At 45.0% G+C, this 12,008-nt stretch overlaps 1 protein-coding gene and 1 long non-coding RNA gene across 8 annotated transcripts in view; one reads left to right on the top strand and one right to left on the bottom strand.

The window, feature by feature from the left end:
• Positions 1–12,008, bottom strand: part of ARHGAP26 (Rho GTPase activating protein 26) — a 427,146-nt gene that overhangs the window by 104,873 nt on the left and 310,265 nt on the right. For all 7 annotated transcript variants that reach the window (XR_005026783.2, XM_057491033.1, XM_057491032.1 and 4 more), the window contains exon 18: positions 8,691–8,850. Coding sequence is in view for 6 of the 7 variants with exons in the window: in XM_057491033.1 (XP_057347016.1) it covers positions 8,691–8,850 (160 nt within the window). In the remaining variant the exon portion in view is untranslated. The remainder of the gene's footprint in view (positions 1–8,690; positions 8,851–12,008) is intronic.
• Positions 6,146–11,817, top strand: LOC118917399 (uncharacterized). Its single transcript, XR_008993462.1, has 3 exons — positions 6,146–6,995; positions 7,942–8,083; positions 11,264–11,817. It is a non-coding gene; the product is annotated as an uncharacterized LOC118917399 (long non-coding RNA).

The raw sequence follows: 12,008 nt of genomic DNA, 5'->3' as shown, positions 1-12,008 counted from the left end.
TAAGGACAGCTGGAAGTCTGATGTCCTGTTGATATCAGCATTTTGGCAGAACGATCAACAATTTGGGAAATGGTTTGGGGAGTTTTATTAAAAGTCCCTCAAAAAGAGCCAATTCCATTTAGTAACTAAGGAGCCTGGATATTCATGGGATGCAACTGCCTATCTCCAGGAAGATTCTATTTCCTGTTATCTTTGCTGACAGAGAGACATAGATTAAAACATAAAACTCTGCCCTTGTTTGAGCAATATTAAAGGGGCTTCACAATTCACGCAGTGATTGGTTTATCTGGGGCTTACTGGGAGGAGTATGCATGTTTAGATCCACCACCGTATTACATTAATGAAGAGTAACTTTCATAGCACTTAACACTAAAAAAAAACAAAAAACGGCCAAAGACAGAAGCATTCCAGCCCAGCGTGCAAGTAACTGTACTTACTTAAACTTCACACAGACAGGACCAAGAAGAGTATACTCAAACAATGGAAGCAAAGGTAACAAAAAATTTTAAAAATCAATAAAGAAATGAAAAAAGCAATGATTTTAAGATACAAGATTAGCTTCTCATGCAGGCAACAGTACCCGGGATTATCTCAGTGTAGTAGAGCATGCAGGCATGAGCATTATCATCATTAATTCTGCATATCAACAGCTGCTTGAAATATCAAGGAAATGAAATACAATTTCCAAACACTTGTTAGTTGCCAATTAATCATCAAATCAATTGCATTTTATTAACTGATGTACATTTTGTGCACAAATCCCAGCACTGTTACGATAGATTTCAATGCACCAACATTGGTAAAAGCAGATCGAGGCAGTTTGGTGAGTCCAGATCAACTCATGCCAAGACAACTGCATTGAAAGACACTACCATTTTTGTGGGAATGCAAGGTTGCTTAGGATTTAGTGCTCCTACTAGGTGTTAAGTGGGGTCAGGCACAGTTACTAGTGCTTCTTGTCACGTAAGGTTAAAAGTTAACATATGTTAAAAAGCGGCACTGATCTTTGGGCATTTCTAAGAATGAACAACTCAAAGATCAACACGCCTGCCTCTTCCAAAGCAACTGACAGACTGGGAAAAGAATGATGATATTTCCTGAAACATCAGTAGGCATTAAGAGGGGCAATACTGATAAAAGCCTGTGGTGCACAGGCACGTGTGTACACCCATGTCCCGCCTCATGTGCAGAAACCCCTTCAAGGGCTGCAGCCAAAAGAAATATCAAGCACTGTTACAGAAAAAGCAGGTCCAATTCTACTATTATGTTGGAATACAGGAAGATGTAAAAATTTTATGTTTAATCAAAACTATGAAGAGAAGGCAGTTTGTTTGCTTAATAAGGTTGTTCTTCCTAGACATCTAAATTATTCACAGTCATCAGCAAGTGAATTTTTAAAAAAACGAAAAGGAAAACCTTGTAAAAAATAAGTTTCTGGGCTTTGGGGTATCCTGGACAATGACAGCATTCAATATTTTGTTTCGTTTTAAAATCTTAACTAGAAGCATATAAACACTGGTGACTCCCAATATGATCCCCAGTATTGGCCTACTTGATGTTTTAAGGCTCAGGGTGATAAGTTGTGAGCTGGGAAAAAAAATTGAATCCACCCAGATACAGTAATTTTAAGTAATTGGCTGTTACCTAAGGCAGGCATGGAAGACGCCAAATAGCTTGCTCTCTGATCTTTCAACTCTGAAATCTAACTACAAGTAAAAAGAGCCAGACTCTCAAATTTGTTTTTCTTTAGCTCTCATATAATCCAAGAAGAGTCCAGGGTTTGGAGATATTGATGGGAAATGATGCTATGAGCTAGTCGTAGGAAATCTGACAAGAAGAACTAAATAAAAGCCATTAGGATCTTCCTCCATCCTACAGTGAGTGAAGGCTGTAGGTCAAAGGTTGCCCTGTAAGACTGTTTTAATATATATATAGCCACAAGTTACAACAGTATGATCAACTCCATGGTTTTGTTATTTATTTAATGAGTGGTTTCAATATCAACAATCAGAGAACAGTTTGGTTCAATTTCCAGGGATGTCTTTCTAAAGTGCTGATATAATCATCTTACCTCTCTGCCTAGAAACCCCTGAGAGCTCCCGTTTTTCAGGAGTAAATGCAAACCCTTTTCCATAGATTCAAGACCCTGGCCAAATGGGCTAAATCCAACTGCATCACATCATCTCCCACCTCTTGTTAACATTTAACCCACAGCAGCCCTTTTACAACCATGTCATTTTAACACACATAATTGATTAATGTTGACTGATTAATATTCCCCTGGAAGGCTGTCTCTCCTGTCTCCTAGAAAACGTGCATTTATCTGTCAGAACCCAGGACCAGCCGAATTATTTATCCTCAGTGATGCCATCAGTTCATTCACCTTCTGGGACGTCACTCAGCACACGTGTGCCGTGGTCAGGTACATCCGATGAAAGGGGAGGGCCCTGGGAAGACGGTCCCATCTTATTTGTCTTCAGCCAATAGTGGATGCTTAATAAATTCAATGATCAGAGATTAACTAGAATAGATTTAATAGCTTTGGTTTGAAAGCAGTCCCATGTTCAGCCCTGTTCCCCTCCTAGCAAGCTGCTTCTTAAACTCTCTGCACTGCATCATTTGTATGCCATGAGCTATATCTCCCTTTAGGAAGTCTGGCAAGAAGAACCAAATAAAAGCCATTAGGATCTTACTCCACCCCCTATAGCCAATTTAGGTTCATAATTTGTAAAATATGAACTAAAAATATTGACTTTATAGTGTTGCTATGAAAACTAAATGATATGCTGTACATAAAGCTGCTTACCACAGTATCTTGTGGACAATAAGCTATAATAGTTAGCAATTACTATCATTATTATTATTACGTCTAGACAATGTACATTAAAAAGATCCATTACCTTCATCTGAGTAAATAAATCAGTACGTATCACCCTCATGGAGAAAGGAAATCACCCTGAGCTCCCAAACACACTTGGTATCTTCTGGGTTTTCCTCTCTCCATCTACTTACTCTGGGATATTTATTGCCTACAATGGTTCCGAACATTTCTCCCCTCCCAGGGTCTGTTGGGGGAGGCGAAGGACATAGGTTCTGGAGCACGAGACCGGGTAAGCATGTGGTTAGTGCGCTTCATGTGACCAAACTGAAGGCCTGTGCGAGACACGTCACTAAGGCTCCCGCGCAGGAGGACAGGTGGGTCCCTGTGAAGAGGCCCTCGGCAGGGGCCGCTTCTGGACAGCCAGGTGCTGCCTTCGGGGGGGCGGGGGTGTCGATGTGCCAGTCATAACAGGAAGGAGTCCATCTTTGTTTTTAATCCTTGACCTAAACACCTAGTATTAATCCTTAGTAAGCAAGGAGCGGGGAGGAAAGAGAGAAGGGGAGGAGGGGGAGGGGCAGCCATTGGCTTTAGCCACTTAAAACACAGAAGCCTCTTTCTCTTGAAAAAAGATGTTCCATCAGATAAAAGAAACTGAATTTTCTGGCTAGTAAGCATCCCCTCCACTGTCCCCCTGCTTTTAAATGTCGATTTTAAAGACAAAGATGTTTTCCCCATTGTAGACATTGATGAGGCTTACAAAGGGTATCTGAGGACTGAACTTGTCCTCCAAATATTTGATGCCTTCTGGTTGCACGACAGATGGAAGTGCCGAGGAGAAACAGAAGAGTACTTTCTGTAGGAAATGCTGAGGGGTTGCCTGTGTTTAGCACAAGCCACTAACAAGAAAGTAAAGTCTTCTCCCAGGGGTACTCAGTGTAAGCCAGCCAGCGTGCGGAGTGGGGCATGTGCCAGACTACCTGCACACACGGCAGCCACGCCTCCACGTGCACACCACGCCTGCGGTCCAGAGGGGCTTCTAGGAGGACGTGTGACTTGCTTTGACCAACAGACATGGCTAAAGTGATACTTTGTCTATTCCAAGCCTGGACCTTAAATGGTGTTGCAGCTTCTGTGTTTGCCCTCCTGAAAGTCTGGCCTGGCCTAGTGGATGCTGAGGGATCACGGAGAGGGCAAGGACACATGGAGGCCACCGGTGTCCCAGCCAGCAGCTAGCACCACGGCCCATGGCACGTGCAGTAAGGCCACTTGGCTCCTTCAGCTGTAGTCAAACCACCCTCATCTGGTACCACATGGGACACAAAGCAGCCTTCCCCAAATTTCTGCCACACAGAATTGTGAGCAAAAAAATCATTGCTGTTTTTAAGTTACTAGGTTTGGAGATGATCTGATATGAAGCAGTAGATAACTGAGACAAGCATCTTATGACTGGGACTCTCTCTCTCTCTCTCTGTCTCTCTCTCTCTCTCTGTCTCTCTTTGTCTCTGTCTCTGAGTGGCTCCAACGGCTAGATGCCTGAGTTTCTTTACCCTCTTTGAGTACAGTCTTCTACTTACTCCTAGGTTCCTCCCAATTTTATTCCAAGGCCAAAGTAAACACCTTCTATAAACTGTTCTTAACAAGATGGGAGAATATTATGCTAATAACTCTGGGGTACGTATGTTTAAGAACTATACTATGGCTCGTTTCAAGCAAGAGGGCCTATGCTTCTTGGAGGACAGGGTGAGTAGATGCTATTGGATAGCCGTCCTTCAAGTGGGTGGGGTTTCAGATTTTGTCCGACTTCTGACATTAAAGCTAGAAAAGTAGCCACTCATGGACGTGTGTGTGTGTGTGTGTGTGTGTGTGTGTGTGTGTTTCTAGAAAATTATAGCCAAGCCTAAGGGAATGCTCATTAAATATTCTTAACTAAGATATTAAATAAGATCTTAATATTGTGGATTTTAAAGAACAAGTCTCTGACAATATTCATCTGAAGACATAAAAATGCTGTGGACTTGACGGTGAAAGTTGAGTTCTTTGGCAGGCAAGTCATCCAAAGTTGCCTCCAGAAAGCCAGGGCCAGAGAACGGCCGTGAATGCTGAGGATTCCTGGGAGGTGTACCTCACAGCTCTCCGAAGAAGGCTAGGGCAGCTTCTGTTTACCCCGTGCCGGACCAGGCCTGTGACCACATTTAAAGAGGAGTCGAGCTGCCTCACTGTAACTTGTTTTTACCACAAAGGTAAACCTGACAGTTATTAAAGACTTTCTCGCAGAACAATGTAAGCATACAGGACTTGCACACAACTCAGGCTTATCCAGGACCCCAGATTAGAACCCTCTGTCAAGCTGGTACACTAGCTCCCTCGGGACTGGAGCCACGTGCCCTGGCACAGCCTTCCCCCAGGGACGCTCTCAGTCATGTGCCTCCGTGGGTTCCCACAGGAACAGACATCTCACCGTGATCACCCCACTCTTCAGCATAGACTAATGACAGGTAACATAAATGAAGCACCGCAATACTCTTCTGATGTGTACATCACCAGACACACAGCAGGGAGTGACATGGTCTATGATCCACCGAACCAGTGCGTGTTCTCACCAGATCTGCTCACACACTTACAGGTCTGGCCATGCATTTCATATTTCATGTCTATTTCTACAGTTTGTGCCCAAGGCAGGATGGCTGCTTGTTTACACAAGTTTCAATATGTTATTAACAGCATCCAGTCCTTTTTTCTGTCATGGTACTTTTGAGTATGTTTCCTGGGTTTGAAGGCCCAAGGACACTAAAAGCAGTTACAGTTCAAAACCTTTAGGTGCTGCTGGCTATGAGCTCAAATATGCCCTTTCGGGACATGAACCATAAACTACTTCCTCCTTAGAGATCTCTCTCAACATTTACCATGATCTTACTTAAGAAAAGATTAAGTTATAACAAGGACTATTTTAGGGAGAGGGACAATTCAACATTCAGAGATGGACTTGAGCTCTATCTTCAGAGAAATTCTGTTAAGACTGCTGAAAGCGATAGTTTACTAAACTTTACTACATGCCAGATTCTTAACTAAGTCCTTTACATCCTCGGAACAAACTGACTGAGGGAATGTGGCACACCAGCTAGCTGGTCACCGAACTTGCTCCCCTTTGCTCCGAGTACACAGTCAGCTGGCTTTCCCAGACTCTCCTGCAGTTAGATGGGACCATGTGACTGGGCTCTGGCCAGTGGAATTTGGAAAAAAATAAGGAAGGCCTCTTCTGGGCGTGGTCCATACATCTTCCCCAATCCACCAACCAGCTGACTGTGGAGCTCTGCGGGGCGGAAAGGCAGAGCCTGGAAGGAACCCGAGCTGCTGAGTCGCCCGGCAGGACGCTACCCTCCGAACACCCAGGTGGACTGTTAGTGAACAAGAGGGAAGCTTCTACTGACCTGAGGTGCTAATATTTTGGGGTTGTTTGTTACAGCAGTTGGACTGTCCTGAAAGTACTTTTATGGGCATAAAGAAGTTAAGAAATCTGCTCATGGTCACACAACTAGTAAGAGATGGCAGATCTGCATCCAAGTGGTTTGTCCTTAGAAACCATGTTACGAATTGCTGTTCAATTATATTCCCTTTTTATAAGTTCATTTTTATCATATATAACATAAGCTTTTTCTCTGCCTGACTTACCGTGTTTGAGGGAGGTGGCTGGACAGAGGTCCAGAGTTTGGGAGAGAAGATAGTTTCTTCAGATAAATCACTTGGTTTCACGTCTCTTCATTAACCATGGAAAAGGGAGGCTCTGGTGCATACGCAGCTCCCAGGAAGCCTCTGTTACTCTGTGAAAGTTTACATTCAGAGGTTCCTCAGGAGTTCTTCACGCTCCATTAGCAGTCACCCCTCACACTTAGCGGCTTAAAGCACTCATGCTCTCTCCCAGTTTCCGTGGGTCAGGAGGTCAGGAGAGGCTCAGCCCGGTGGTCCCTCGCGAGGTGGCACTCGGGATGCCGGCTGGCGCTGCCTCCTCGGAAGGTTTGGTCAGGGCCGGAGGGCTTGCTTCCAGGGGGGCTCACTCACACGGCTGGCAACCGAGTGGGGCTGTCGGCAGGAAGCTTCCTCCCCCCACAGGACTGGCTCACTGCCCTCACAGCACCACGTCTTGCTTCCCCCAGAACGAGCAGGTCCAGAAACCGAGGTAAATGCCACAAGGTCTTTCATGACTAGTCTCTAAAGTCACCGTCCATTACTTCTGCAATATCCTAGTGATCACACTGGGGTCCCTATTCCCAGCTGGAGGGGACTACACAAGGGAGTGAAGACCAGGAGACAAGGGCCCCTGCGTGCCCACTTGGAGGCTGGCTACCACAGGCACCCACTTTTTCATCCAACACATACATACTGAATGCCTACAGTGGAACTGGGGACAGTGGACAAAACAGACTCGAGTCCCTGCATTCATGAAGCATACATTCCAGCGGAGGTCCGAAAGGCAACAGACCTCTTCGGTGCATAAACTACAGGGGTGCTAGACGGTGGTAAGTGCCACGAAGAAGGCGAAGGCAGGACCCAGGGGCAGGGGAGTGCTGAGCTGGGACCTTTGCCGTCTTAGGGAGATCTAGGCAGGCCTAACACGGAAGGCCTGAAAGAGATGAGGAGGTCTGCCTCGTAGCTATGGAGGACGTGTTCCAGGCACGGGGAGCAGCAACTGCACTGCCTGGATGTGCACGCGCACGTGCAGGGAAGAGAAGGTGGTGAGGGCGGCCGCAGGCATGAGCTCAAGGACAGAGCTGTGGGGGTCGAGAGGAGGTGAGTAATGGAGGGGAAAGGGAGCCATGGAGGGCCTTCCAGTTCTTGAAAGGGCTCTGACTTTCACTTGGTAAAATGGGAAACCACTGCACAGTTCTTAGCAGAAAACTGATATGATTTGACTTAACATTTTAAAAAAAAATCTCACTCTGGTGACTGACACCAGAATAGACAGGCCAAGGGGTAGGAACACGGAAACAAATTAGGAGGCTCTTGTGAAATCCAGACAGAAGATGACGATGGCTGATGTAGCGTGCTATCAGTGCCTGCCTCTCGCTTTATTTTGCAGGTCATCTAGCACAATTAATTCACCATTCTAGGTAATTTTTATTTAGGAGGAGCAGCATTTTTTGACCAGCACTGTAGCTGCCCAGTGGTGCCACAGGGAACCCTACAGGAGCCGAGAAGCTTCACGGGGATTTGCCAGTAGGAATGGAGGTGGGACAGATGCGAGAAGCTACATGCCCCCCACCTCAGGTTTGTAAGGGATGCTGGTACCTGCATTCGTGTCCTTCCTCGTGCGGGGTGAGGGTGAGGGGAAACCCCAAGGCTAAAGGGAAAGACAGATCCTCACCCCCGCTCCCACACACAAACTGTATTAAAAATATACACCATTTATAAAATTGGAAGGCAAACTATAGATTAGGAAAAATACTTCCAACACAGACGAAAATAGGTTATTTTTCTAAAATAGAAAAAAACTTGTGTCTTCACAAGAAGAACACCAAGTAAAACAAAAGGAAAGGGACATTTTCAAGATGAGGTTTATAAGAGAACCTTCTTCACTGGACTGTTGTGAGGATAAAAGGCCAACATATATGAAGTGCTTGGCACAGTTCCTGCCTGGTAAAGAAGAAATGCTCGGTAAATGTCGCCCACCACTCCTGCCACCACAGCCACCACTGTGGTCCCTGCTGCCATCACAAGATGACCACCGCCACAAGCAGGGCCAGCACGGCCGGCCACCTTGGTTCACCCCACTGGGCGCAGGAGCCATTCGCGACGCAAACGCGAGTCCCTCCTGAAGGCCAGTTCCAACCCGGCTTCCCGAGCCCCCCCCTCACAGCCACTGGTGACATAGTACCTTCTCCTGGTTTTCTATTAGGATTTCAACGACGATGTTCTGGAATTTGATATCCATGATGGCAGCGACGGTTTCTTCCTGCGGACGCAGCAGGGTGGGGCCAAACACCACGCCAAGGTTTGCCACCGTCATCAAATTCTGCTTATGGTTGTTTGCAACACTGCGAGGAAGCAAAGGAGCAGATGCAAATGAGAGAAAACCGTGGACAGTGGACAGCTGACCTCCAGACCCTTCCTATCTTTAGCTTCCTCCTGTGGTAGAAGGCAGACCTCGGGAGAGCTCCGGGTGCCTCTGGAGTCCCAAGAGACTTTTCTACTCAGGTTTTCGTCTTCTTCTCAGTTTCAGAAATCTTCAGTATTCAGGATTTTGCTATTTCTGGGTATGACGCTCCTCACCATTTCCATTTTGTCTAAAACCACCACCCAACCAGAGCAGCTGCCTCCTGAAATGTGAGCTTTGCACGTCTGAATCCCTTTTCTGCAAATCCAGTAACTGGGAATCCCTCTTAGTTACCATTTTTATACTTGGCTGCTGCTTAAACCAGTGATATTAGTGTTTTCTCTCGCGCAAATATAAAAACTCTTGACAGTGTTAATACATTTGCAAACATAGGCATAAAAGAGACCTAATTTTTAAAGTGGGTAGATCTTAGGAAATTCAGCACTTTAGGCTCAAAGTATTAAAAAGTTTATCACATTAAACAAGTGGCTTACATTAAGTGAAACATTTGGCATAAACAGGAATAAAAATGCACACTATGTATATCTAGGTACATGACTATGTACTGTCAGTTATATTCAAAGTCTAAGGAACACACGGGGTCAGTGGTAGTTGGGTCTGAGTATTCTGCTAAATACAAATGCCTATTTTTGGATAAACAACCTCTCAAAACATATCTCTGAACTCCACACCCAGGCCACTACGACCTAGCCATAAAACGCAATTGTTCATCTGCTGGCCCTGCGTATAAAAGTATACGAATTATCTATTGACAACAAGTAGGTTAAAAGTTAAGGCCATTCAGCACTGTTAAGTAAATACTGAGGGCTTCCCTAAATCACCTGTTAGAAAAAGGAAACTATTCATTACTAGAAATTAGAGACAAAGTGGGCAGGGACGGCAGTTTGCACAGACATACCTCCCTAGCATTTAGGGTTATTTATACTGAGTATTTTTTCACATGATTCTGTAAATGCCTGCACTGTTCCCCTTGGGTACTTCTATTTTGTAGGTAGAAGAGAGACTCTACTGCCTCAAGTGCTGGTTTTGAAACTGAACCTTGGCTGCAATACTGCATCAACCAATTTTATCCAATGTGCACTCTTTTGTAATTTCCTAGAGCTCCAAGTCTAATTTCATAAAATCTTCTCCTCTGAAAGGGCCATGGGGTGATCAGGTCTAGGAAACTTTAACTGTAGGACACCTCGTTAGGAAGAGAATTTGCTTTCCAATCCTTATGCAAGGAGAGCTGCCCCTGATAGCCTGGCCTGTTTCTGGTTCATATAAGAATGATTTAACAACATTTTTTGAGTTTTAGCTGAATCTCCTGATTTCACGTATAGTTTTCCATTCTACCCAGAAGTGGACATTGTTCCTAGTCCGAAAGTGTGAATGCCGATGGTCAAGTTCTCGCCTGGCAAGGGGCAAAGAAAGACTGGTTTTGCGCTCCAGTCGGCAAGCATGCATGTCTCCGAGCTGCTCGTGCCACAACTTTCAGCTGCCGCGCTTCTGTGCACAGGAAGTGAATTCCATGCCCTTGTCCTTCACCCCCCCGGAAGGACTAAGTCAGTAGCTCATCACACAACAGTGTGTGTAGCAAGAGCTGTGTAGCTCTTGACACAACAGTCCCTTGTGGAAATGAATCAACGAGCTATTTATGTATGAAAGCACTTCTAAATTGTAGACCAGCATAAAAATATACGGTTTGGATGATGATGATCATTTTTCACCATCATGCTTCTCAACACCACTTCTGACTGAAGCAGTGGCCTCCTAACTGGGCTCCCAGACTAGAACTGCAGGTTCAGCTTTACCCTGCCTGTTAGGGTTTAAAACTTCGCCCTGATAGAGCCATCCCTCTGCTGAAAACTACCATGGCCTCACGCATCTCACCGAGTGGTAAGGGGAGAACGCGACGACACAGCATACGTAAGGTTCTGTTCTGATGATGATTATAAACCCTTGGTGGGCTCTACTTTTTTTGATATAAAGTTCAAACTTTCAGGAAATAGCATACCTTTTCCCAGTTCACCTCTAAACCCTCCTCTGCCATCCCACTTCTTGGTCCCTGGACAAGTGATTCAGTATATCTAAACTTTGGGTTTCTCATCTTTAAAAGAAGAAAACAGGGTAGGGTAGGGTGAATAATATATGTACCTCATGAAGTTGCTGTGCACATTAAATGTGGGGAATGTAGTGATTATTATAATTATAATTCATTATCCATATTCTCTCCACTTTCACACCTATCTGCCTGTCATCTCTGCCCAGAATGTTCGCTTACTGCCCTCTCTTTGATTGGCAAACTGTCCATCTGCAAGGCACAGCTCACACGGCTCCCGTCCTTTCTGCAGCCTCTTCTCCCAGGCCTCCACCCCGCAAGGACGGCAGAAGTGCTGGCCGGCTCCTGTGTTTACCGCATGGTGCTAACACCTCCACTGCCGCCTTAGAAGAGACTGTGCCTAGTTTAGCTGGTAACACCAGCACCGAGCACAGTGCCCGGCTCAGAAGAAGCACAACGAGTGGTTCACTGAGGTGTTAAAAGATGGGAGTTTCTGTGTAGACATTAAACAGTTATTCTCAACCAAGCTACTTACTCATAAAACCTCAATTATTAATGATTTTGGGGGGAATGCATCTCAGCTATTCCAACCTGCCTTTTCAAAGTCTAGAGCTGTGTTCCATCTCTTAGATTTAATTAATGAGCAATAATTACTCTGATTTGCAAGTCCCAATGCCTAAAGGCATTTGGAAAAAAGGTACAGTAATTTTGGATAAGCAACTCTGAATACAAATAGACTTGTGGCTACCCAACATAATCCATTTCCTTTTGAATGATCCATTGTATTTTAGAACTTATAAAAACACATTGATCTAAGTCTTATGAAACTTTTGGGGAGAAAGCTGCACCTTTTACGACTACCATTATCTTTTGACACAATGAAGTAATGAATTGATCTGCCACTTGATCATTACTGCTCTGACTCGGTACAGCTTGTTCATTACTCTAGAGTGAATTATTAATGGCTTGAGATCTCTGTGGCCCAGACTTCAGCCTTTGCTGGCACCAGCCATCCATCACAGTCTGATGAATGTGGA

The sequence above is a fragment of the Manis pentadactyla genome, chromosome 13 (assembly GCF_030020395.1).
Source record: "Manis pentadactyla isolate mManPen7 chromosome 13, mManPen7.hap1, whole genome shotgun sequence".
Lineage (NCBI taxonomy): Eukaryota > Metazoa > Chordata > Mammalia > Pholidota > Manidae > Manis > Manis pentadactyla.
Note: the sequence above shows the minus strand (reverse complement) of the source record. Positions and strands in the feature narration are given on the sequence as shown.